At 26.6% G+C, this 27,887-nt stretch overlaps 1 protein-coding gene across 6 annotated transcripts in view; it reads left to right on the top strand.

Moving 5' to 3' along the window:
- Positions 1-27,887, top strand: part of cpx (complexin) — a 339,534-nt gene that overhangs the window by 268,760 nt on the left and 42,887 nt on the right. For 2 of the 6 annotated variants that reach the window (XM_065515808.1, XM_065515807.1), the window contains exon 1: positions 13,410-13,575. The exons of the other annotated variants lie outside the window; for them this stretch is intronic. In XM_065515808.1, coding sequence (XP_065371880.1) covers positions 13,563-13,575 — 13 coding nt within the window. In that variant the 5' untranslated portion in view covers positions 13,410-13,562. Of the gene's footprint in view, positions 1-13,409; positions 13,576-27,887 lie in introns of those variants that run through there. 6 annotated transcript variants of the gene reach the window in all.

Here is a 27,887-nt window from a genome sequence, read left to right as displayed (position 1 = left end):
TCTCTTTTTTAACAAATACTTTCCGTTTTTTTTTTCTTTTGCTCTATTGTAATTTTAAAAGCATTTTGTTATATTTTTTTCTTCTTTAGTATATTTTCTAAAAGTTAAAAAATAATAATACTTTTATATTGACATAAAGGAAATTGTTAAACGCCTCTTTTGATATTTAGGGTTTCATTATCAACAAAAACCATTTCAAGCATTCATGTTTATTGGTGTCGAAATATATACATACTTATATATTTTTTTTATATATGGAATGGTAAATAAATGTATATTTTTTTTTGGAACTTAAGAAAAAAAAAAACCTGTACAAATAAGTAAATATTTTTGAAGAGGATATTTTTTCATTTCTAATAGATTTTAGTTTATAAAACATAAAGCAACAATGACCACTCTACCACTTTTTTTGTGATATCTTTAGTATAACAGTTAGGAAGCTAAAATTAGCCAAATAAAATGCTTTAATAGTAAAAATTTTTGTATAATATATTCGGCAGCATCAAATCTTAAATTAAATCCAAACATATAATCAGAATTTATATTTCACATTTATCAAGGTTAGAGTTCACATGAACAATAAAAATAAAGTGATAATATCCAAGGTTTGTTCTGAAACTTGCACGATTGTCAAATCGAATGCGATTTCTAAATCCCCAAACCTGTTTCAGCACATTCTTGCGATTTGCCATAAAACAAAACTCTACATTTTTATAACCTACACCACCATAGTGGGGAGGGTATATTGGATTAGTAATGTGCAGAAATAATGTCCTAACGCCCACCTTAAAGTATTGCTATCTACTCAGGATCAATTTCTAAGTCACTTGAGCGAACTCCGTCCGTCCATATAAACCTTGTAATTACAGGTCGAGATTTTAAAGAAAATTCTACAAAATTTGGCACAAAGGTTGGCCCAACGACTAAGTTTATTGAATTTAGTATCGAATCATTATTTCTCCTAGCCCCCATACAACTGCCCTATCCGAAAATAGTTAAGCTCTCATAAATATCTTAATTATAAACATATCCGTACCAAATTCTGCACAAATAAGTTTAATATAAGCTGAATTCGTACTACCAAATTTAGTAACGATCGATCCACAATTTTCCATAGCTCCCATAAAAAAGCACCATTCTCGAAAATGTCATTAATCTACATAAATCTCTGAAATATCTTAATATCCAAATAGAATTCAGCAAAAATTTGTTTCATATATACGCAAATCATCACACCAAATTCGTTAATGCGATTTTCGTCAGTGTTCCTTATATGGGAGCTATGAGCAATTATGGACGGATTGTCGTCAAATTAGGTCGTGTGATCTATGACCATATGAAACTTAATGCTGTATAATTGTATGTGGATACCAAAATTTGTAATAAATTTGTGCTCGTTAACGTGATTTTCGGTAGTGAGTCTTATATGAAAGCTATGGCCAATTATGGACCGATAGTCATAAAATTAGGTAGTGCTATTTATGTCTCCTTATAAGAGATTTATGCTATTTAAAGTGATTTTATGGGAGCGGTGACCAATTGATGACCCTATATGAAAATTATTTTTGTTGTATTTTAAATGTAATTTCATTTTAAATAAAACTAATTTAGGGAGGAATTTTTGTAGATACCTATATACCTTCTATTTTGGAAGGTCAGTCGTATGGGGACTAGGTATAAGAATGAATTGATTTCAACCAGTTTAAAAAAGGCTGCTTATATCTGACCTGCTCTTTGCGAACAAGAATTTCTTGGACAGCCAGAGAGACGGATGAACGAACATCGTTTAATCGACTCGAAAAGCGATCGTGATCCCATCAGCATACTTTAATGTGGATATTGGACTAATATTTTTGTGAGTTAAAAACATCAACGCATAATAACTTCTCAACTATGGCGATTTCGGGTATTATAAAATTTTTAAGAAAATTGTACTAGTTAGTTTTGATTGAAATAAACAAAATATATTTAATTTAATCATAATTTTATTGTTTCTTTAAAGTCTAGTCTAAATACAACAGTTCACTTCAGTATGCTCTTGCTATTTGAACTCTCCAAGAGTCTTGTGATTGCCATTTATAGAACACCTCTCTTGGAGTTTTAGGATGTGAGAAAAATCTATTATTCCAAATCGAAATAAAATTAGAGTAAAGTATTAGCAGGCCTCTGAAGTGTTTTATAAAGTTTTTTAGAATATAATTTTTATGGTCTTGCTGTTGGTCCATTTTTTATATAAAATTATAATTAATTAATCAGATTAGAATTGCATTAGGCTTAAACAAGTAGAAGGTCCTTCATAATAATCGAATAGCGAAAGAGGAAAGTCCACCACATTAGACAAAAGTTAATCCATAAGAAATAGAGAAATTGAGTATTGATTTCAGGAAGAAGTGTAAGTCAGAAAGTGGTCAACGATTTAAATAAATTTTGTGAAAATGTAAAGTGGAGTTCGTGAGCTTGTAAAATTAATTTTATTCCCAATAAATTAATATTAAAATTCACGAACTTTGTTAAAAAGCCCATAACTTTTATTATATGAAAGATATGCAAATTTCTTACACTAAAACAAATATTTTTCCTTTACAATCCATCATATTTAAATAAAAACAATCTTTGAATTATTTTGTAATAAACACAATTTAATATCGTACGTGACATACCGTACGAGACAGATTTTTCTTTTATACTAAAACAATATATATTCTGTAAATATACAAAAACTAAAAAAAATAAATAGAAAAAATATATTGGGTTTCAATAAACAATTTGATAATAGCAAAAAAACAGAGTCAAATTCATTTCATCAATCTTAGCTTAAAACTAGTTTGTCCAAAAAAAACCGGAAAATTTATGAAACCGGTTTCCGGTTTAACCGAAAATGTGTGTTTTTGAAAAAAACGGTTTTGTGTACTGTCTTTTTAAAAAACCGGTGAACCGGTTTCGGTTTTTGTCTTCAAAAAAACCGGTTAACCGGTTAATAATAAATTTGTATTTAATATGAAAAAGGTGTACTTAAATTTATTTTTATTTTTGGACTCTAATAGAAAATTTGTTAGGAATTGTGTACTAAATCTTCGGAAATTTGTCATTTTTGAATTCTTAAGACTCTATCTTTATGCAATTATTTTATATCTTTTACGAAATATTGTGAAATGGTATAATTTTCTATAAAATAAATCAATATATTTAAAAATCTTATCAAGATTTTTCATAAATACGTTTGAATGAGCTTTAGAAAATATATTTCATTAAAACCGGTTTGTCAAAAAAACGAAAACTTAAAAAAACCGAAACCGGTGGAGTTTAAAAAGATGAAAAAACCGGTTGATCGGTTTTGGATACTCTACCTAAACATGCCAATTAAATTAAAAAATTAAATATTGTCAGTTTAAACTACTATTTTTGCCTTTAAAATGTTGTAATAAGCTCTAAATACTTTCACATAGTAACATTTTAGTGTTTTCTTCTATTCAAATCGTCTAGAAAAATAGTTTCAAGGGTTTTTGTTTGTTCAGTCGTGGTTGTCATTCTTGTGGAATTGCCCATATGTAATTCAACACTTGTTTACATTTACTTTGATAAATTTAAATTTTGATTACCAAAAATTCTCATAAATATTTTTAATAATTGCCTCTAACCTTTTTGCCAAAAACCCAAAAAAAAACAGCGGATTTCTTACGGATGTTTGTTTAATAAAAACAGATTTTAATCATTATAAAGACACACACCACAAAAAATAATATATTTTCAAAAAATATAATAAAAACGTAAAGTTTCCTTTAATCCATCATAAAATAAATAAGACAAATTTTTCTTAATTTCTTAATGAATTTAACTTCCTTTTTTGTCTGCGTATATGTTTGTATTCATGCATTTGTATTTATTTCCATTTCGCAAAAACACATTTTCAAACTCACGCACATACTAACACACACACTACACTGTCATCATTTGTTAGTCTTATAATATAAATAAAATATGTTTTTTTTTATTCCAACATTTTCCATAACCCCGCTCAACTTTCAATGAATTCCCCAAACGCGTATGTATCAGAGTGTGTTGTGGTACTTGACAACTTATTCGAACTAAATGTGTGTGTAAGTATGTGTGTAGATTATAAATTTTACTTCTGCTCCACACACACACATACACAACTACTGCTACACGCTATATGTGTGTGTGTGTAATTCTCTTAATATTAAATATTTGTTCTATTTCTATATACGAATATTTTCATGACTTTGGATGATACGAAATGTAACACCAACAACAGCAATAATAACGAGAACTGAGAAATAAATAGAAATGTATATTAGGATGGCACCAACGAAAAGTTGATAGTTGATATTCCCAACTAAAATAAAAGTTTAATTCATTCTAAGATATCGTTAGTGAAAATTGTTGTGAAAACTCAAAAATGTTACTATGTGAAAGTACATAGAGCTTATTACAACATTTTAAGGGCAAAAATAATAGTTTAAACTGACTATAGCGGAGTTCACTATTAAGTGCGAATGGTGTAGCATCATTGCAAATGCAAAATTTTACACACAAAAATCTTTACAATTTTGTATTTACACTTTCGCAATACCATAAGCATCAAACACTGAACTCCGCTTATATTTAATTTTTTAATTTAATTGGTATGTTTTAGGGTCAGATTTCGGCTCTGATTGTTATTTTGCAATTATCAAATTGTTTATTGAAACCGAATATATATTTTCTATTGCTTTTTTTAGTTTTTGTATACATATATTTACAGAATATATAACGTATGATATTAAATTTTATTTATTACAAAATCATCCAAAGATTGTTTTTATTTGAATACGACGGATTGTAAATGAAATATGTATATTTGGTTTAGTGTATGAAATTAAAACGCCTCTCACGATTCGCAAATATTCGTATATTTCTATATGTACCTCAAAATTACTTCCATTTTATGTCACGTACGATATATCCTTATTTCACTCGATATTTTGGAATACAGTGTTCCGAAAGTTATTATTATTTTTTTAAAATATAGTTCCCTCTGAATGGAACATAAAGACCAAATTATTTTTCAGATACTTTTATTTTTGCAAAATCTATTCCACTCTATAGGCGTACAAATGTCACGTACGATGATATGGAATGGCCCATATTTTATTGATAGTGCATGTTTTGTTATATTTTGTACACAAAAGCTTATTATACTAATTTTTAATACAACATATTATTTTTGAAGTTTAGAGCTAAATTTTTTTATATAAATATCATCAAATGTTTTCAACTAACTTACCTCGACATCGATAAACTGACTTTAAGTTTTCTTCATTTCTCTACCAGCAATTGAAAATTATAAATTCAAAAAGTACAAAATTATATCAAAAACATACATATTGTTTTTCACTGTAGTTTCGATATACACAAATACCCCAGTTTGCGTCGCTAATTGGGACCAAAGAAACACGACGCAACCGAAACGACGTAAACCGAAGTACAATTTTCCATACATTTAAATACTTTAAATAACTCTATGTCAAAATTTAAAAAAGAAATTTAAAGTGGCTTTGAAAAGCTTTTCACTTGATATAAATATTTCATAGCATTCCTAGGCAAGGAATATGAAAAATAAAACATTAAAAACATACCTTCTATCCCTTGATCCATCTTACCAAATAATGGTCACCTCAAATACTCTAGAGTTTAGTTTTAGTTGGGAACATTGGAACATTATATTTCCTGCATAAAAATGGGACATCCCTAATATATATTTGTATGACTATAACGGAAAAACTTTAAAAAGTCATGTGTTTCTTGGTGTTTGTGAGTGTGGATTCTTGTTAGTTAGTGTTTGTGACTTTTCACATTCCTTGTTTATTGGTATATTGTTCTACTAATGTCGGCATGTCTGTGCTATATGAATAGGAGTGTGTTTCTATGTGTTCCTTGCTCGTATATGCCTTAATAATTTTATTATCTTCATGTCCCTAATGGAGTTTCCTTTAATGAAATTATTTAATATGACTTTAATTCCTTTATAAATACACACACACGCAACCTCTCATAGACTTAAAATAAAAAAAGAAGCAAGCAAAATAACGAAAATCCACTCTGAAATGTTAAATAAGTCTGACATTTAGCAGAAGTATAAATAATAAGCTTAAGATGAAAGGATATTCTATATAAAAATATAGACTTCAACTCGTAAAACTGTTTATATGTTTATGGTTTTTGTATCATTGGTTTTTTAGAAATAATATTAAGAAAAAACTATTCAGAAACATTGTGGTTGTAGCAATTTTAATTGAATGAGACGTTTTATAGCTGCTGCCTAAAACTTTTACTTAAATAATTAATACTAACAAAATTTATGTACATATATATTTTAAGTAACAAGAAAGTTTTGCTCACTACTATAAATAGTGAACAAAAGTTTTGAAATTTACTGTCATGAAATTTTATATCCTTTCTGAATTTGTATAAAACAAAGTGGATGATCCCAAGCAAATTTAGAAATCCAAAAACAATTTTTTAACATTTTCAACAATTCAACTGTATGCCTATAAAAGCATCCTAAATATGTCAATATGGATGGATGTCACCAAACAAGACATCATAATGTTTATGAACTTTACTAAGCTTTTGAAAATATTTCAAAATGGTAAAGTACTTTTTAATTCAAGTCAATTTTGCCTGAGAAAAATTTTATAAATGTGAAGGTTTTTTTGAATTATATATGGGCAATTCCATGTCCTCGTACGTGACATATGTACGCCTATAGAGTGGAATAAATTTTGCAAAAATATATTTGGTCTTTATGTTCCATTCAGAGAGTACTATATTTTAAAAAAATAATAAGTTCTTTCGAAACATTGTTGTCCCAAATACCGAGCGAAATAAGGGTATAAGGACAATGATTTTTATTATTTTGGCAGATATAAGAATTAATTTTTGATTTTTATTTACATATGCATATGTAAATATATGTAAATAAAACTCAAAAATAAATTTTTATATCTGCCAAAATAATAAAAATCATTGTCTGACAAATATGTCTGACAAAAAAATAACCATTATTTCTTACAAAAAAATAAAAATCAAAGTCTTGACTTGATAATCCGATATTTTCTTGTGATGCCTTTTTTCCAGAGATCGAAAATAACTCGTCCATATACCAAAAAACCCATATTGTGATTTATATTTTTGTGATAAAAATAAATCACTGAAAATAACAGTTATAAAATGATTTTTATTTAAATGGTTTGGTATGACCTTTATTCGTTTTTGTTGTTTTTTAATGGTTTGGTGTGAGATAAACAATTCATTTGTTCTTATTCTTAATAACTGTTACTTTCTCTTTTATTTACATACAATAACATATTATTAGTAATTTTTAACAAATTATGGAAATAATATGATAAGTATGAAGTAATGAAGTCTGAGTAAAAGAAATTTACTCATTATTTTTTTAAATTTGTTATAAATCTTTTGATAAATTTTATATATTTAAGCGTTGATTTGCTTCAAATGATTTTTTGCGATTTATTTTTCATAGTCACAAGCTAACCTTTACGAAAAAAATTAATTATAAATCACTCATCTAGATTAGTTGTGTTTGTTTCTTTTCTGTTTCTCTCAACCCGTAACCTAAAATGTTCTCTAATAAAACTCTCTCAGTGATATATCAGAAAAAAATTATTTTTAAATGGCTGGGAATGAGAATTTACTATTGAAATGAAAGTGAACCCGTTATTTTCGGTCTCTGCTTTTTTCCTTTGAAATTTCAAGAATAATTATTATTTTCGGTCTCTGCCCTTCACCATTCCGTTTGTAATTTGCCCAATTTTAATTTGCGACCCCATAAAGTATATCGTCACCTAAAATGCAAAACAACGTATCATCAAAAAATTCGAAATTTATTTTATTATTGATTACGATTCACTACATCATATTATATATGTGTACAAAATTTTAAAATTTTACTATCAAAAATAACCAAGTTATAACCAAAATTTAAACTAAAGTATCATCAAGTATATGCTTTTCTTGAACAAAATAACGTATACGCTTTGAGTAATTAATAAATAAATCGTTTGTACCTTATTTTAGGTAGTATCCTAACTTTTTTTTTATAAATTTGTTGCAATTGAATATTTTTTGCAGTCTTAATGAAAACTTAAAAAAGAACATTTTTAGTTTAAAAAAGTAGTTGTTAGTAATTAAAATAAAAAAAAATAAAAATGTATATATAAACTGCTTTTATTTAAAATAAAAAAAAATATTTTTATTTAAGTTTTTATTTTTACATCAAAATTTATATTGATGATACGTTTTTTTGTTTCAGAAAATAACAATTCAAAAAAACGTAAGCCACATAGCATAAAGAGTACTTTGAAAAATTTAGTTTTTTTTTTCATAAAATATATTTCTAGATTCATTGTATTTCAGATTTGAAAATTTTGTTTCAATATCTCAAGTAGTTTTTCATTTTATATCGTTTTTTGCTTCTCCTATAAACTTATGAAAAGTGATGTTACGTTATTTTACATTTTAGGTGACGATACATAGTCTGTGCATTATAAATATTGTAGTCGATATAGTCCTGTAAGTCTGTATGTAGAAATAAACTTTCCATTGACACCAAATAATTAACACTATTGATAAATCACAATATCCGCTACAGTTCAACTTAGATTGTACATCAAGAAAATCGGACCATAAACAGCTAAGATATAAGCCGACTAACTCGATTTGTACACCTATTTTTCAACAACATTTTTTCTCACAGACATTTTTTTACCAAATATTTGCCCATGATCTTGACCAAGTCACTAAAGTCGGTTCTTTTTAAAAACAACTTTAAAATAAAAACCAGATTTTAATTATTTTGCAACTATAGTCAAAATTAAAAATATATTTGAAATTGAACCGAATTTCAACTGGGTGACAATGGATTCCAAATAATGTATGAGTTGATAAAAGTGATAGAACTGTTTGAGTTTTAGGGCCTGTTAAAGGAATATGAAAAAAATGCTACTGTGACACAATGGCGCCATTTGAGTTTTTCATTGCAAAAATCATAACTTTTGAAACAAATGAGATAATCAAAAAAAATTTAAATCAGCCTATGAAATGAGTGTTTGAAAATGGTTCTACGCCTTTCAGGTTCCTACTTATGGATTAGCAAAGTTGAAATTTGTGGAAAAATCAATTTTATGGGAAGTAAAATAAAATATTTTTATAAATTTTTGATTTTAAAGGCTTTTATTATTTATTTTATTATTGCTGAAAATATTAAAAAGAATAATTTTTTTAACAAAAACAAATTTTATTTGGTTTGTCACTTTTGGAATCATGTCTTTTTTCAAAGTTTTACTTCTAGCTAAAAATGGGGCAAGAACGGGAAAATTGCATTAGGTAAAGGTATAATCAAAGAACTTATTTTGGAAATATGGCAAATATAGAAATTTATTAAGTTGAAAAACATTGAAAAAATGGATAGTTGATAAATATCGATTTTCCTGGACAGATACAAAGCAAACAGTACAATTTTTGTTTACTCTATTCCCAATAAATATATCTATCAATAGAATCAAAAATAATGACGATGTGCTACATATTTTTCGACATATTGTATCTTAAAGCGGACCAAATTACCTAAAAATGGTCGGTTTTTTTGAAAACTGAAAATCACTCAACTTTGAAGGGCTTTATCTTTTGAACCCACAATCTGATTGCAATAAGGGTAGCATATTTGAAATCGTTGGACAATTTACTGCAAAATAGTTTTTTTCGATGTTGTTTAGGGGCACATGGAATTTTTGATTTTTGCAACCTCACTAGTTCTACATGCATGTTCTAAAATGTTAACTTCAAGTGGACATTGTGATCTAAGGATAGACTTTTGAATCAACCTAGATAATAATTTTAGTAAATCTATGTTCACCATGTAGCTATAAGTGACATAAAGAAATCCCAATAAAAATGTTAAATATAAATGAACAACTGACTTTAGAAATGTGAACGAAAACATTGAAATATAGCTTATGGAGGTTATTTTAAATAAATAAAAATAAATCGTAAAATATAAAAATTCTTCGATTTCGAAGTTGACAAATTTGTCTTCATAAATTTTAAAAAATAAAAAAAAAACTAAGATTAATAATTTTCAATTCCAACATCAATGTGAAACATTCATTTGTATTTAGTGCATTAAATTCAAAATATACATACATATGTATGTATTTATTGGTGATATGTTTACATATTTTTATTTATTTTATCGAACATGATTATTTTCCAAACTTTTTTCATTCGCAATAAGATCATGTTCACACATGTTACAATATAAAATGTATATAATGGAATTTTTTAATTTTTTACATAAATTTTTTACTATAGCCCTATATTTGCAAATCTTTCAAGATCTGAAACTTAAAAAAATATCATCAAAAATCTTTTAAATTAAAGCCTTCCATCTTCTTCAAAAAATCCACTCAATTTCGTGCATATTTCATCATTTTTTAAAAAAATTGTTAAAGAAAATTTCCAAAATTCTTGAACAACATAAAAACATATGTAAATGAAAATTTAAATATTTTGTTTCAAGCTTCAAACTATTTAAGAAATTACTTATAAATGATATGAATTGAAATCAATGAAATAAAATCATAATATTTATGCAGATATTTTTTTCTGTATTATTTATGTTTTTTGGAAGTAAATTTTCTGAAAACTCTTTGTGAAGACCAATATTATTTATTAATTTAAATTTCTCATTGAATTTATTTCGTTTAAATCATTATGAAAATTTTAATTTGCTTTTAAAACAATATTTTGTTTGCTTATTCTGTAAATCATATTTAAAACTTATTAACAATTAAATTTAATATCGATTTGAAGGTTTGCAGTCCGGACAAAAATTTTAGGATATTTTCTTATATAAATTGCTTACCAACCGATAAAAAATACACATTTATTGAAAATATTTAAATTTTAATTTAACTTGTTTATGTCTTGATGCAATCTATGCAGAGTATTTCACTTTCGGAATTCTCCCATATTTTCAGTTAGTATACGAGCTACAAAAATATTTGTTTTGAAATTTAGTTCAAATTTTAAATAAAAACACTTTTCAAAATGTTTTTTTTTACAAAAACCTTTTATTAAATAAAAAACTAAGTATTTGTATTGAAATATTATACCTATAATACAAATTCATATCTATAAATATCACTTAAATATGTATGTATATTCAATAACTGAATTTCAACAAATTATTTGTACACAATTAATATTTATTCAATAATAAAAACAACTTGTGGAACTCTAAAAATTCAAGCCACTGTTTATCATTCTCCTTAAAATAAATTTCGAATAAAGGGGTAGTTCCAACTCACAGAAAAACAAATACAACAAGGAAAACTGTTCCTAACTCACTAACATAGAAAACTCAAACAAAATAACACTCTTGATAAAATTGAGCATTTACTCTAAATTATATCCATACACTCTAAACTAATTACACTCAGTTACAACTAAATGTTGGACTCAAAAACAAACACAAAATAATGAGTATGCGCTAAAATGATTCACTCAATTATGAGTTGAGTTGAGCACAATTTAAGCACGTGCGCCTAAAAGTAAACTCAGTTTTAGTTAAAAGTTCTCTTATGAAATTTAAGAGATAAAAACTGAGCATATGAAACTAGAGAGTGGAAAAATCATATTAATTGAATTTGCGCATTGTAAAGTTGTAAGCATTACAACAGCCAGCATAATTGCAATAACAATATATTGAAGTTTTACGAAACGCCACGACTCTTTGTTACAACATTGTTTTTGTTTTATTTTCTTTGTTGTTTTATCGTGAATGTTGAGTTTTATGGGCATCCCTGTAAATCTACTACATATTCCTGCTCAATGTGAAATTTTATTAAAGTTGTTGTTGCTTGATTTTCCTGAAGTAACAATCAACACATCGTTATCACTCGTACAGCAAACAGTGAACAGCAACAAAACTATTGAGAATTTATATGGATGTTTGAATGATGATGGTGGTAGTGGGGGGGATTTCAGGGTGCAAAAATTGGCAACAACAATAAAATAACGATAATTGTAGTAAAACAGCGAAAAACGAAGCAAACGGCCAACAACAAAAACAAAAAACAAAATTTACTCAATGACACAAACCAAAAAAACACAGATGATATTTTCGCATAAAAACCTCAGGAAGTTACAGGACAACTCCTACTCTTACTACAACATTACTTTCAACAACACCACACAGAGTTTACAGTTTATCAGACAAATCAAAAGAACAGTAAAGAGTAAAGTTGTTCAGTGTGTTACTTTATAAACTTTAAAAAATATCTATACAGTACTGTTTTTTTTATAATACAACATAGAAAAGTAAAAAAGTGTTAAATTTTTGTTTAGTTTTTTTTTTAAGAAAAAAATATATTAATTTTTTCGTTAAAAAATAAAAAGAAAACTTGTGGCACAGTTTTCAAGTCATCTATTAGGCATAAATCACTCTTTGGAAAATTCGTAAGGATTTTTGTTTTATTTGTACCTTTTTTAACGCATTGAGCGCTTATGTACTATAGGAATTGTGTGATTCCTGATTGTTGCGTCGACTCGTGTTTTGTATTGACTCACTCTTTGTGGCAGCTTCGGCTTTTTGGCTACGACAGGATTCTGCCTGTTCGCCTTTTTCAATATGCCTTCTATACAAACAGATATTATAACAACAAGAACAATAACAACAACAACGAAGACGACGTTAACGACGACAACAACGAAATAGAGTAGAAATTCTGTTTTGTACTCTGTGTGTGAAAATATTCCTCAACGTTGACAGTTGACAACTAGAACCATGGACGCTGTTAGTTTAGTGCATAAAGTGATTCAAACCAAGTGGTACTACCGCTTAGTTCACATTCACAACAAGAAACGACGACGGCGGTGGTGGCCAATATTATTTATTTTCCAATATTTGTATAGAAATCTAAAAAACAAAATCAAATTTAAACGAAATCTACTAAAACAAAACACATGTTATTACAACAACTATCACGAAAACCACTACAACTACTACTGCTGCTACAGCTACAATCATCATCAGTACAACTACAATAACATAAAAATATACGACAATTATTATTACAACTACAGCTACTACAGCGACAATTACTACAACCACAGTTATAGCAATTGTTTAAATTCAAATTCAAACTCAAATTTAAATACGTCATCATTTAGCAAAAACGTTTGCCTCCCATACAAATACGTTTATCGTTAAACTCACACACATACACCCAGTACAAACAGTAATTGAAATTGTTTTAGTGAAAACCTAAAAGTACAAGTACAAAAAAGTTGAAAAATTTTGTAAAAAAAAAAAAAAAAAAAATCATTTAAATGAAAATCAATCACAAATTATAAAACTCTTGCCACAACTCAGTTGAAAAATATTACTTAAAAAGCCAGAAATATCATCGATTTAGCTACAAACATTAACAACAAAACGGTGTCCCAGGCGAGATAGTATTCAGTGAAAGCGCCAGCGAAATATGAATTTCATTGGTATGATAAAACTAAAATTCAAAATTAAAAAATTCTTTTATGTTTAATTAATTGCGTTGATTATCTTGGTTTTGTGTTAAAATTCTCTTTCTTTATGTGTTAATTTTCACTGAATATTATGTTGTCTTTTAATTATGTTTTCAAAACTTCTACTGCTCGAAATACATATACTAACAATGTACTCTTAACCTTAACACAAATTAAAACAATACAACAACTATTTCTACGTTTCTAAATACGTAAGTTTTCTTTTATTTTCTAAAAACAAATGTCTTTGTCTTTTTCTTTTTCTTTGATCTTTAATTTCCATTTCCATTCTTCTTGCCTTTAAGTATACTAGGAAATAAGTGTTTATATATAAATAAAAGCCTTAAATTATACCATATGCTAGCATGCTGTATATATAATTGAAAGAAAAAGTTTAAGGTAAAGGTAAAGGCTATTTGTGCATAAGTTTCAACAAAAAATTCAAAAGTGTTTAAAAAGAAATACAGAAAGTTATGTGGAAGATTTGGATAGTTAATTGGTATATATTTATAAAATGTATAACCTTTATAAATCAGTTGCATATTTAAAGGCCGAAATGTTTAAGATTAATTTTAAAAATCTTAAGTTTAGTATTTAGTGTAATTTCTTTATTATATTTTAAAAGTTGAAACAAAAGTGAATTACTTTTAAGGGGTAAATTCAAGAGATTTGGATTAAGTTTTGTTTATATGTAATTAGTACATTTTAAATGAAAATTTGTGGCATACTTCACGGATCAAATAAAAGTGTTAGAAATGTGACCTACTTTAAAGGGTTCTTGGTTAAAATTAAAATAGTGAAATTTAATAGTGAAAACTGTTTGTAAAATAATTTTGATGTGTCCCCGTTGTTACTTAAAATTGTTCCTAAGCAAATTCATTTTAATTCTCCAAATAGACTAACTCCCTAAAATATAACGTAGAGAAAAGAAATAAATGCCTTAAAAAAAATATTAATTAGTGGTATTAATAATAAAAGCCAGTACTTTTCTGCATAAAATAAAATGTCAGTGATTTTAGTTTATAGAGAAATGATAAACTTCTAATGCATTCTCTGAACGACTAAGTTTTTAGAATCCTTAAAGTATGATATATTTAAGTTATACAAATTCAGTAAGATCTAGTAAATAGGATTTTCATGTTAAAAAACTATTTTCTTATGTATTTTTATTGTCAAATTATTACTAACATTGTATGTTATGAACAACTTTTAAAAATTAATTCCTTTTAAACAATTATTATGTACATAATAAATACAAAATTATCAAATTGTGAAACATTCTGAGAAGTATACAAATTACGAATTGTATGAAAATTATATTGTGTTTTCCTTCACAAAATAAACTATATGTTTTAGTTATAATAAAAGATTTAAATTAAATTTGAAAAAAATCATATAAAACATCCTTAAAATATGTTACAAATATACAAACAATTTAAATACATCTAAATATTTTACCGTTACTTCTACATTTACTCAACATTTTTAATATTATTTAACAATCCTCTCTACAATTTAACTACACTTCACTTTAAGTGTTCTTTGCCTTTTGCCAAGGTAACTATTTAGAATTTTATGGCAAAAACCATTTCAAGCCGTTTGATAAGTGTGTGTGTGGGATTACCACTTTTTGTAATTTTTACAAAGTCAAATCTTAAAATTGCTTGAGAATGCTTGCTTTTCAATATATTGAAAATTTTTCTAGTTCAGGAGAAAGCAAGGTTTTTCTTAATTTAATTAGAATTGAGAGGCACAAAAAAAAGAAAAAAATATTTATTGATTTTTCTTTTATAAAAGCATTTATGTATGTATGGTATGTCTACTGTTAGGCTGACATAAGCTTCAGATAAACATTAAAGTGCTTTTTTTAAATGAGTGTGTTTGTAACCACAAAAGCAGTGGGAAATGTTACAGGGTTTCTGAAGTGCAGTTTAAGGGGCATAATAGCTTTTCGTTTAAAATTTTAATTTTGCCTGCCAAGCATTTTTAACAAAACCTCTATTTACAATATAATTACACCATACTAGAGTTATGTGCCAATTTTTGACACACTATAAACATTCTACAGCTATTTAAAAATCTTCTTAATAAAAATACAAATGATGAGAATGTACAAGAACTTTTTATATAGACAGTCTCAATAAATGTTTTATTTATTTTAAACTAGGCTTCGCCCGGTAGCATTTACTAATGTTAGTTCTTTAAGTTTCTCCCACATACACCTGCCTATTCTTATTTGCAAATAAAATATCTAAATTTGTACTGCATACTTTAGGGAGCTTTTTTATTACAGTTGACTGGACTCATTTTTTGAATTTTTTTTCTTTACAAACATCTCCTCAAATCAGCCAAATCGCTCAAGCCGTTCTCGCGTGATGACATTACATACATGGACCATTTAATTTTTATATATATAGATGTCATTATTAATAATTTATATATTTATAATATCATAGCATACTTTTTGGCTGACAAAATATTCACAACTAATTCAATGGCAAAAATTACATTTTTAAAAAGTAAAGCACACTTTTAGTTTTACGGCGTTATAACTAATGAAGCCTATTTTTAATCATGATAAATTGTAATAATATGCTATAATTTCCATAAATAAAGCATACATTTTGGGGTTAATATCACAGTGTAAACATGCCATAATACAACTAAATATAAACTAAGCATAATATTAGGTTAATGTTTACCCTTTACTAAAACACATTAGAAAAAACTATTTAATTTTTTTCTCTTGTTTTGTTTTTTTTTCTTTACAACAACTTTCTTATAAGTATAAAAAATTGCTTACAAACTATACTAAAGTAGTTTTTATCCATATTACACATGATATGCCATGTGACTTGGTTGGTGTTTTTGTAGAGAGTTTGAGTATGTGCGTGTATGTTTTTTTTTCGTTTATTTTATTTTCCTTTTCTCTTTATTTGCCCTACTCACACAACAACGTGCTAGTTTTTTGCCGCATTTTATTGATTTTTTTTCATTTGCTCTACTGTGTTCGTTTTCATATAATGCTGGTTGATGATGACGTTAATGATGATAATAATAATGATGACTTTAGTGCAGATTATGATATTGTTCTCTGGTTTTTTATGTACAACGTATATATGTGTTTAGTTGAGCGTTTAAAGAGAAGTCTAATAGAAAAATAAAAACATATACACGGATATAGGGTTTCATATAGAAAATAGTGTAAAACAAATTACAAAACATTTTGTGTAGAATTTGGTCAATTTTACTTAAAGTTGAAAAAAATTATTGAAAAATCTTATTTTTTTATATTTTCCTCTTTTGTAATTGTTATGTGTATGAAATCTCTCCTAAGGATTCACACACAAACAGATTTAAAGCCAAAATCTTAAAGCAGTACAGTATTCTGCTCATTTCAGAATTATTTAAAGCAAACATGAAAAACAAAAGGTTCAAGGATTACGTGATTCTTTTTTTTCGTATCTTTTATAATTTTTGTTTGTATTAGATATATACATAAGTACCAACGTATTTATTTGTACTTTATTTAACATAAACAAATAAGAATAGAATTGAAAGGCAAATAAATTTAAAAAAAAATTAAAAAAACACAAATTTTCATTGTATTTCACAATTATACATATTAAATTGCAAAAATTATACATATTACAAAAAAAAAGCAAATCAGAACTTTTTTTCTTTAAATTTAAAGTAAATCTATAAATCATAAATAAGTCTTTAAGTATGCTTAGAATTTCATTTGGCAGTGTACCAAAAAACTTTTTACTATCTATTTGCCCTACAACAATTCATAACAAAATCTGTATATAAAAGATTACTTGCAAGACTTTATTATGTATAACTAAAAATTATGCTTAAACTTTTTTTCCATGGTTTCAGTTTGTTTTTTTTTTTTTTTTGTCTTTTTAAGTATATTTGGCTTAATGCCCAAAAATATGCTACATCCAAAATAGTTTGTTGTATTTTTGTTTTGTAAACTTTTATTTATATGGCCGCCATACATAGAGAAATAGAGAAATTTAGCCTTGTTCTACTTAAATAATTTATGTATGACCTCTTCAAAAGCGTTAAGCATAAATATGTAACATGCTTTATGTGTTTTTGCCTAAATGTATGTTGTTGTCATTTTATTCTATAGCATTTACTGTTATGTGCCAAAGCAGCCAAAAAATATACTTTGGTTTTTAAACCTACATACAAAGCAAACACTCATGTGTGCTTTTACTGTGAATTTTGAAACTCACATACATACATATTCGTCTATGAACAGCTTATGCTTTCACAATTTTCAATTTGAATTTCGATGTACAAGTTCATGTTTGTATGTGATGTATTTTATAAAATATATATGTATATTATTATAAAGGCCATTCATATAAAAAGACCCTGAACATGATTTATTGAAAAATAACCAAAATGACAACAGCTTTTTATAAAAACACACGTGTGTGTTTTAGAATATAATTTTTTTTTTTGGGAGTTTTATAGAAAAGGATTTTTAATTTAAAAACAAATGTTTAATGGTAAATTATTGTGAAACCAGCTAGAAAAGTATGTTAAATGGACTGTTAAGGGTCAGACTTTTAGTATCATAGTATTAGTATTTTTATCCTTTAAACAAATAATACAGATAATTTAGTTATGTAATTTAAATAGGTATTTAAACTAATGTCTACAATAGAACAGAAAAATAGCTTTCTTTAAACATATACATTCATACTTGAGACGCCAAAATGTAGGCAACATTTCCTGACAAAATGTTTCCCATTTAGTCTATATATATATATATATATAAAAAATCAGGCCATTTTGGTCTTACGAATGTCTCCACATCACGCCCAAACATGTCGACAAATTTCATCCAAAATTATACATAAAGTAGGTATTGGGATGTGTGCGATAAACAAAACATGAATTCATAGTCAGCCCAATTATGAATAAAAAATTCGCCGAGAGTTTGTTCCCCGTGAGTTTTTTTCATTGCATTTGAATAGGAAAAATGAGAAAAGGGAAAAAACTCCCGGGGAATTTTTATTCATAATTGGGCTGATAGTGTTTCATTTCTCATTTTAAAAATCTCTAATTTTGTTTTCTTAAAATATTCACTATTGAAACAATATTTAACGTAAAATAACGTTCTTCTTGTCAGCCACATTTTCTACAAAATTTTCTATAGAAAATTTGTAGTAGAAAATGTTCAATAATTAAACGATATTTTCTGTGGAAACTTTTCTTATCACTCTAATTTTCTATGAACTAAATTTGTATTTTTAATTTATTTTCAACACAATAATAAAAACATTATTTATTCCCTATTTAAAACACAAAATAAAACAATAAACATTTATTTTCAAAAGAGTGTTTCAATAATAAAATTGAATTTGCTACAAAAAGTAAAAACAATTGCAAATGTGCGCTTCATCAAATATTCAAAACCGTTATTGTAACCGAAAATATTGTGTTTATTTAGCAAAATAAATAACAATTTGCCATTAAACTGTATTGGAAAACAAAAACAATACGTTATTTTGCCATAAAATATAAAATAAAAGTATTTTAATTTCAGCCACATACACACACGTATGATTATAATGTTGAAGACCACAAAATAGCCTGATGGTGTACAATAAATAAAAGCGTCAAATTTGAAAAATTTCAAAATTTTTCCAATGAAAAAATCACATAAATTGTAAATGACTTAATGGGCACTCGACGGAGTGACAAGTGTGGAAATAAATTTATATTTTTCACCAAAAATTAAAAGCATTCCTAAAATATGGGCCTTTAAACATAGTCAGTGTGTTGCTGTGGAGTTGCCTACAATTTTTGTGTTTCGATAATTGCATTTATGTACACAATTTGCAATTTATACAATTTTCCACTTATTTTCAAGTATGCCAAACCAACATAATGTATATTTTACATATACAGCCATGCAAACTCAAATAGGTATTAGACAAACGTGAATTTTGAGTAAATAATGAAATGCTATTAGTAGTAATTTGTGTATGTGTGTTGTTGTTTTGTTCGAAGTGATTTTCATACAAAATTAAATAGACTTTTAAATTGATTGCTTGTTATTGTTTGCAAAACATAAAATTTAATTTTTGTAAAACACAAAAAAAAAATAAAATTATTTTTGTTAAATTGTTACAATAGAGCTTAAATAAGGTTTAATGGGACATTTTTAAATAATGTAATACTATGGTAACCACTATATAACCCTTTATTCTATTATAGAAAATTTGTTCAACTATGAGCAATATTTTCTATAGAAAATTTGTTCAACTATGAGCAATATTTTCTATAGAAAATTTGTTCAACTATGAGCAATATTTTCTATAGAAAATTTGTTCATCTATGAGCAATATTTTCTATAGAAAATTTGTTCATCTATGAGCAATATTTTCTATAGAAAATTTGTTCATCTATGAGCAATATTTTCTATAGAAAATTTGTTCATCTATGAGCAATATTTTCTATAGAAAATTTGTTCATCTATGAGCAATATTTTCTATAGAAAATTTGTTCATCTATGAGCAATATTTTCTATAGAAAATTTGTTCATCTATGAGCAATATTTTCTATAGAAAATTTGTTCATCTATGAGCAATATTTTCTATAGAAAATTTGTTCATCTATGAGCAATATTTTCTATAGAGAATTTGTTCAACTATGAGCAATATTTTCTATAGAGAATTTGTTCAACTATGAGCAATATTTTCTATAGAAAATTTGTTCAACTATGAGCAATATTTTCTATAGAAAATTAGTTCCACTATGAGCAATATTTTCTATAGAAAATTTGTTCAACTATGAGCAATATTTTCTATAGAAAATGTGTTCAACTATGAGCAATATTTTCTATAGAAAATGTGTTTAGCTATGTGCAATGTTTTCTATAGAAAATGTGTTTAGCTATGAGCAATGTTTTCTATAGAAAATGTGTTTAGCTATGAGCAATGTTTTCTATAGAGGCGATCGGTACATAATTCCGAACTTCACTCACGAAAATAAAATATTGAAATTTTAAATGCAAAATATTATTGCTCATTTACTCAGTGTACTGTCTTACTTGTTAAAAAAATATATGTATACAGTATAACTAGTACTTATATATTATGTAAATAGTTACAAATCAAACAAGATTTTTGCGTGAGTAGCAATCGTTACATATGGGGAATTCCACGAGAATGACAACCATGACTGAAAAAACAAAAACCCTTAAAACTTTTTTTCAAGATGATATAAAATTGTACTATGTGAAGGTATGTAGAGCTTATTACAACATTTTAAGGGCAAAAATAATAGTTTAAACTGACTATATTTAATTTTTTAATTTAATTAGTATGTTTTAGGCTAAAATAGCGGCGAAAGCTAAGCGCCCAATTAACATTTAGTATGAAATGAATTTGACTCTGATGGTTTTTTTCTATTGTTTATTGAAACCCAATATATATTTTGTTATTTAGTTTTTAGATTTTTAATACACATATTTACAGAATGCATATAGTTTTACTAGTTATAAGAGTTGTCACGTATGATATTAAATTTTATTTATTTTAAAATCATTCAAAGATTGTTTTCATTTAAATATGACGGATTGTAGAGGAAAAATATGAGGTTTAGTGTAAGAAATTATATTAAAAAATCTTACGATTCGCAAATTTTAGCATATTTTTACATGTACCTCAAAATTACTTCAGTACGATATACGCTTATTTCGCTCGATATTTTGGACAACAGTGTTTCGAAAGTACTTATTATTTTTTAAAAATAAAGTACCCTCTGAATGGAACATAAAAACCAAATTAATTTTCAGATGCTCTTATTTTTGCAAAATCTATTCCACTTAGGCTTACAAATGTCAAATGTACGATGACATGGAATTGCCCAAATATTAATTTAAGTTTAAACACTTACAAACAGCTCAATAGATAAAATAACAACAACTATAAATATTATTATGACTTAAGCGTTCATTTAATATATGACACTCAAATTTTGTTATTAAAATTTTAAATTAAACCCAAACTCTAGCTAAGCCTTTAAGCTTTCCATTTAATTTTGCATTTCCCAACAGAAATCCTTCGATAATTAATTTTTTTCATATTAATTGTGAGATTTTTAATATGAAAATGTTCTAATTAGTTTCTCTACAATGATTGCGTTAAATCCGTGGTATTATTTATTTTAATCTATGGTCCGCTGTGTGTAAGATTGTATATAAGTTGCTTATAGATAAATTTCGATGTATTTCAAATTTAATATTTATTAAGCATTGCACATAAATGTCTATATGAATATGGATTTATTAAGGATTATTGCTAATACTTTTATATGCCTATTAAGAGAGAAATATTTACGTTTGCATGCAAAAGCCATTTTAGTTTAATTCATTAAAAATTAATTAATTTAACTCATTTCACATATACTGAAAATATATTTCAGTATTATTTTATTAATAAGTAGGCTAAAAATTATAGCTATTAAACCATTTGTAAGTATTTTTTAATAAAAAAAAACACAATTGAAATTGTTATTCAGCAGTTTAAAATTATAGTTAAAATCATAAAAAATATTATTTAAATATAACTTAAAATTTCCTGTTTATTTCATTTTAAACTGAAATAACCATCATCTTAAACTGAGTTATATAAATAAGCCTTTCGATTGGCAGTTATTTTAAAAAAAATGCTCTTATATATCTTTTTGCGGAACTTCCTAAAAGTTTGGTTTCTCATTCTTTAAAACAGCTATTTTTAGTTATATTAATTTTATATAAATTTCTTTATTAAATTTCCATTGCTATAAAATTATTTTAATAAAAAATACACCCTTAAAGCTATACTTTAAATTTATGATATCAAATTTGCTGTTTTTCTTACACATATCCCGAAGATATGTTATGTTTTTATATGATTTTTATTAAATTTTTCAAGATTTCTATGGTTTTTTTTATCATTCAGTGCTGTTGGCATACTTCAGGCAAAAAAAAAAAAAAATTATATAAAAAAACTCTTTTGTAGCTCTCACTTGACTTCTTCTTTTGTGAAAAAAAAACTCATGTTAAAACATGACATTTGTTCTGAATAGAAAAACTTTTAAATTTCAAATTTGTTTTATTTTGTTGTAAGTAAAAAACAAATACAACAGCATGTTAACATGACAAATACATACTCAGACACTTACACAATTCTATAGTGTAGTAGTGTAGATGTTGTAGGAGAATATTTTGTTAAACAAAATTGTTGACACGTTTCATGCATGCAAATGACGCCAATGATGATGGTTAGTAAAAGCATTCATCCAACTATTACTTGGCACAACTACTACTTCAGCTTCTTGTATGATTGTATTTATGTATATATGTGTGTGTATGTTAAGCTGCTTTTGTATTGTGAGAACTAAGTATTACTACAGTAGTAATTTGTATGTACATACATGTTTGTTATAATAAAGGATACTTCAACTTATACTACATACATACATAGAATTCTATGTTTGTGTATGTATAGTTACATATACTACAACTTGTTCTTGTTTTGTGTGTCAATCCAATATGACTTTCAGTTAACACTTTACATCATTTACAAATAGCTTGAAGCAAATTCTAGCTATGTGCTGTTTGAAATCAATACATGATACATGAACCAAACATTGACAGTGTTAACAAAAAACACAACTTGAAACTAGAAACCAAAAACTGACAAGGGGGAAAAAATATTCCAATATCCATATATTTTGAGTTTTTGTTTTAAATGTTTTACTAAACACATTCTGCCAGCTAGTCTCATTGTAGCCAATAAATCTAAAAACAGCTACAATAAAATACATAAAGTTAAAAGCCATCATCAACAACAAACTTTATTGCATACTTCAACTTCAACTACTTTTGCCATCATATCTATCCATTTAGTATTCTAACCCAATAAATGAAACAGCACCATATTGTCAAATATGGTTGGCATGCAGCAGAAAAAAAGTTTCCAGTTAATAGAGTTTATTAAAACAATTTATACTTTTTGTTTCTACATTTCAACCAATATAGTTTTTGTTTAGCATTTTGAACAGCTGTCATTTGATTTGAATAGATTGAAATACATTAAGGAGATTTTTTGTTTTACTTTTTCTACATCTGGCTGTTTTGTATACATACATACATATATTGACAATGGTTTTTAACTATTAGCAAACTTTTAAATAGAAATAAATAAAATAAAACTTTTTGACATTATTTTAAGGATTTAGTTGAAAATCAAGGATTTAAAAATTTAATTGCAGCTGAGGATTTGCATTTATTTGAAATAGCTGTATTAATGAAATAAATCTAAATGCTGGGTAATAAGTTAACAAGATAAACAGCTTAAATGCGCTTTAGTATTATATATTTGTAAATATTTTTTTTACACTTCTACGTATTTATATTGTTTAAAATATTGCGATTGTATTGATTCTTTATACATACATACATACATATGTACATATTTTTATCATGTCATCATTAAATAAAATTTTAAAGTTTTTTAGGCGTTTTATACATTCCTACAATTTTATCAATATTTCAAGCCATTTTGTTAAATATTTGACACTATTACTATTAATGTGATTTTCTAGAATTTTTACATTGTTTACAAAATGTAAACTATTCATTACCCTGTACAACACCAAAAAAAATACGAGGTCCGATCAATAAATTTTGATAGAGGAGACAAAAAAAAGACACGTGTATCGGCGTTTTGAAAGTTTACATCGGAATTTCATTGGAGGGGGGGTTAAAGTTTCCCAAATCTGGCACATTCTTATTGTTAATCGTCATAAGAAATCATGTGATCCTTACATTTTAAGTATAAAAGGCATAGGTCTTTTTTGTCCTTCTTTTAAAAAAGTGCAAAAACCACCATTAAAACAGGGATTTAAGGGGTTAAAATGTTCTGCAACAAAATTATACGTGAAATTTTACTATAAGTCCCTGAATACATCAAAACGGAAAATTCAACCAGAAAGTCATAAATAAGACATAACAAAAGGGAGCATTGGGTTAATTGGGTGGTTTTAAATGTATTTACATTCTCAAATGATGGTAAAAGCTTTAGAGCATATTTTTAAACTTTTGCATATAACATGATGTCAACAAGAGCTTGCAAAATCATTTGGAGCTACTGAAGAAGCAATTTAAAAATGTTTTGGAGCAGCAGGAATCATCCAAAAGCAGGGAAATTGTTTACCATACGAATTGAAGCTGGGGGACCTTGAAAGACGAGTTTGTATGTCTGAAATGCTGCTTGAACGATATAAAAGAAAATCAGCTTTGCACCGAATCATTACTGGCGATGAAAAATGAATTCATTACGATCACCCTATGCGTATGAGATCTTATATGAAGCCCGGCCTACCAGCCGAATCGACACCAAAGCCAAATAGCCACGTCTTTAAGGTATTTAGTGGGAGCAAACGGATCCTATTCATTATGAGATGCTGCAATCTGAACAGATCATCACAAAGAACCTGTACCGAAGGCAACTGATTCGTTTTACTTTTTTTGACAGTTCATTTGTGAGAGTGTAAAAATGCACAGATTGCACAGTTTGCGAGACTTATAAGCGTTTACATGAGGTCCCTTATTATTTTTATTATTTGCCACATTTAAGTATAATTTTGATAATTTCTACATTGTTTACGTGATGTCAATAACTAATATTATAGGAATTTTTCCATTATTTTACATTATGACAATGTATTCTCTTTAGAATATCTCACATTGTTTACATAATGTCAACAATTCATATTATTGAGTTGACATTAAATGTGGTAATTTTGTTGAATTTTTACATTGTTTCAAATTATTTTATTACATTTTAAGGTATTATTTTGATTTCTACAATGTTTATCTAATTTAAACAATGACAATTTTAGTAACTTTTTAAATTTGTTCACTCTAACAATATTTATTAGTACGTTTACTGTCATTTGAATTGCTTACACAAAGTCAACAAAGTAAAGAATTTTTCAGAACAATTTTTGAATTGATTGTAAATATTTGTTTTCAACAACATTAAACTTCTTCAAGTAAATTCTACTTCCAGCTACATCCTTTTTCACAAGTTTTCTTAAATAATCTTATTAATGTCAACAACAATTCTACTCAACCTAATAAATCTACAAGGATTGTTTTTGAAAAAAAAAACTACTACACTGAAAATATGCACTCTATTGTCTTTTAAGTTGGTTTAAGACAACTACATTGAACCAGCAACAACATTGTTTATTCGTTTATCTTTACTCAAAGTATGATAACATTTATAATAAAGAGAACCACAAAATATAGAAAATAGAATAGAAAAATAGAAAACATCAGCAAATTACATGCTTGAAATACGATTGTTCCTGTTTTCATTTGGACAAGTTTGCATGTTAAACATTTATGGCTGATGCTGCTGGAATATAAAAAACATAAAAGCAAAAGAGAGAGCATAAAAGAAAGACAACAGGAAATTAAGCTGACAATAAAGTTAATGATTAGAAAATGAACAGACGTTTTGTAGCAAGAAAAAAACACAATACTAATAGAGTCTTTAAAAAAGTTGATCTAACTAAATTGACACCAAGTAAAATAAGTATGTAGTAGACAAGTAAGTTCTAAGAAATTTAAATGTTCTAGAAAAAACAAAACTTAAAGCTATTATGAGAAGTTTAAACTTATTTTTCTATTAAAGTTTGTTGTAAAATAGGCTCATTTTTTACTTTTATTTTTCTCAATTTGTGTTTATTTAGACTATAATATTTTTTATAAGTTCTTAATCAGAATTTCTTTGCAACCCTCACCCGTAAAATAAAACAATTTGTTAAACTGATTAATTTGTTTATTAAACATTTGGCAGCTTTGTAAGATACATGTAAAAAATTAGCTTCTTTTTGAAACACTTAAAAAAAATTCCTTCACATCGAAAAATGAGATGCTCATTTCATCGATCTTCAGTCGTAAGTGAGATAACAACAGCTTTAATTAAAACAGAACAAAACACATATAAACCAGCTCTCAAGTAGGAACTCACCATGTTAAAATCAATTTCATTGCTGGTTGTCCGCTATTTACTATTAACAAAATACTTCTAATAATCATTCTTTGAAACCTAATGCCTGTATTTATAAGAATCTACAGTAAATATTTTAAGACTTTTTGGTATTTTTTTCATTTAGTAAATTTTCTCTTTGATAAAAAGTATAAGTATGCAAGTAATTGACAAGAAAATTATGGTTTATTTTTACCAACATACACAAGTATTAATGTATGTATAGGTAATATTTATAGTAATGAGTAATAATCCATGAAAATTTTGCCAATTATTGTATTCTTTCTTTATTTTAAAAAGTAGTGACAGCTAACTGACAGCTTAATACGTTCGTAATGAAGTCTATAATGAAATTTTAAAATTCAAGGAAACAATTATATTAAACTTTAAATGCAGAGTGCAGCATTTTTGTCTTACCGTCTAACTGATAGTCGTAGATTTAAAATCAAAGTTAATTTAAAAATATAGGTAGTTTTAGAAGCTTAGAGGATAGGAATGTGCCATAGAACTAGTTCAGCAATTGGTTCCTCGGCTGTAACAACAATGGGTTCTAGTTTAAATACTTGAAAAATGCTTTGCTGTCATATTACGCACTATTTTATCAAAATTTTCTGTTGAAACCACATGTCTTCTACATAAATATTCTCCAATTTATGCAGAAAGAACTCTTTTTTCATGTCGCGATATGTGTCTTAAACAAACACAAACTGAGCAGCTTTTATTGATAGTCCAGCAGATTATAATATAGTCTAGCAAGTACCGGCCAAGATCTTCGCCAAACAGGTACACGCTCTGGATGTACTCGTTTTTTAACAATAACATGTGGGTTCGCTGTTCACAAAACTTAGGATGACTTTGCTTGAACTGTAGCTGACAAACTTAAATCATTGTTATTATTGTTTATAACTACGTTCACCCACTAAATTACTTTCTTTATTCTGACATATGTAGCTTCAATTATAACAATTTTTCACTATTTTACTCGAAACAGTTTTTAAATTATTTAAACATATTTACTGAATAGCCATAACCAAGTTATTTTTATTTACACTGTATCTGCTTAAAATCCTATGTAACAGTCATTTTACATGTACAATAAAGTCTATCAAGTTTAAAATGAATGTAAAATGCTCACATTAAAATTTCCTTAATTACCAAAACGTTTATGGTCGTTCGAACTACAAAAAAATAATCGATAAATTACCAAAC

This window comes from Calliphora vicina, chromosome 1 (genome assembly GCF_958450345.1).
Source record: "Calliphora vicina chromosome 1, idCalVici1.1, whole genome shotgun sequence".
Taxonomy (NCBI): Eukaryota; Metazoa; Arthropoda; class Insecta; order Diptera; family Calliphoridae; genus Calliphora; species Calliphora vicina.
This window is presented reverse-complemented; position numbering and strand designations above follow the sequence as displayed.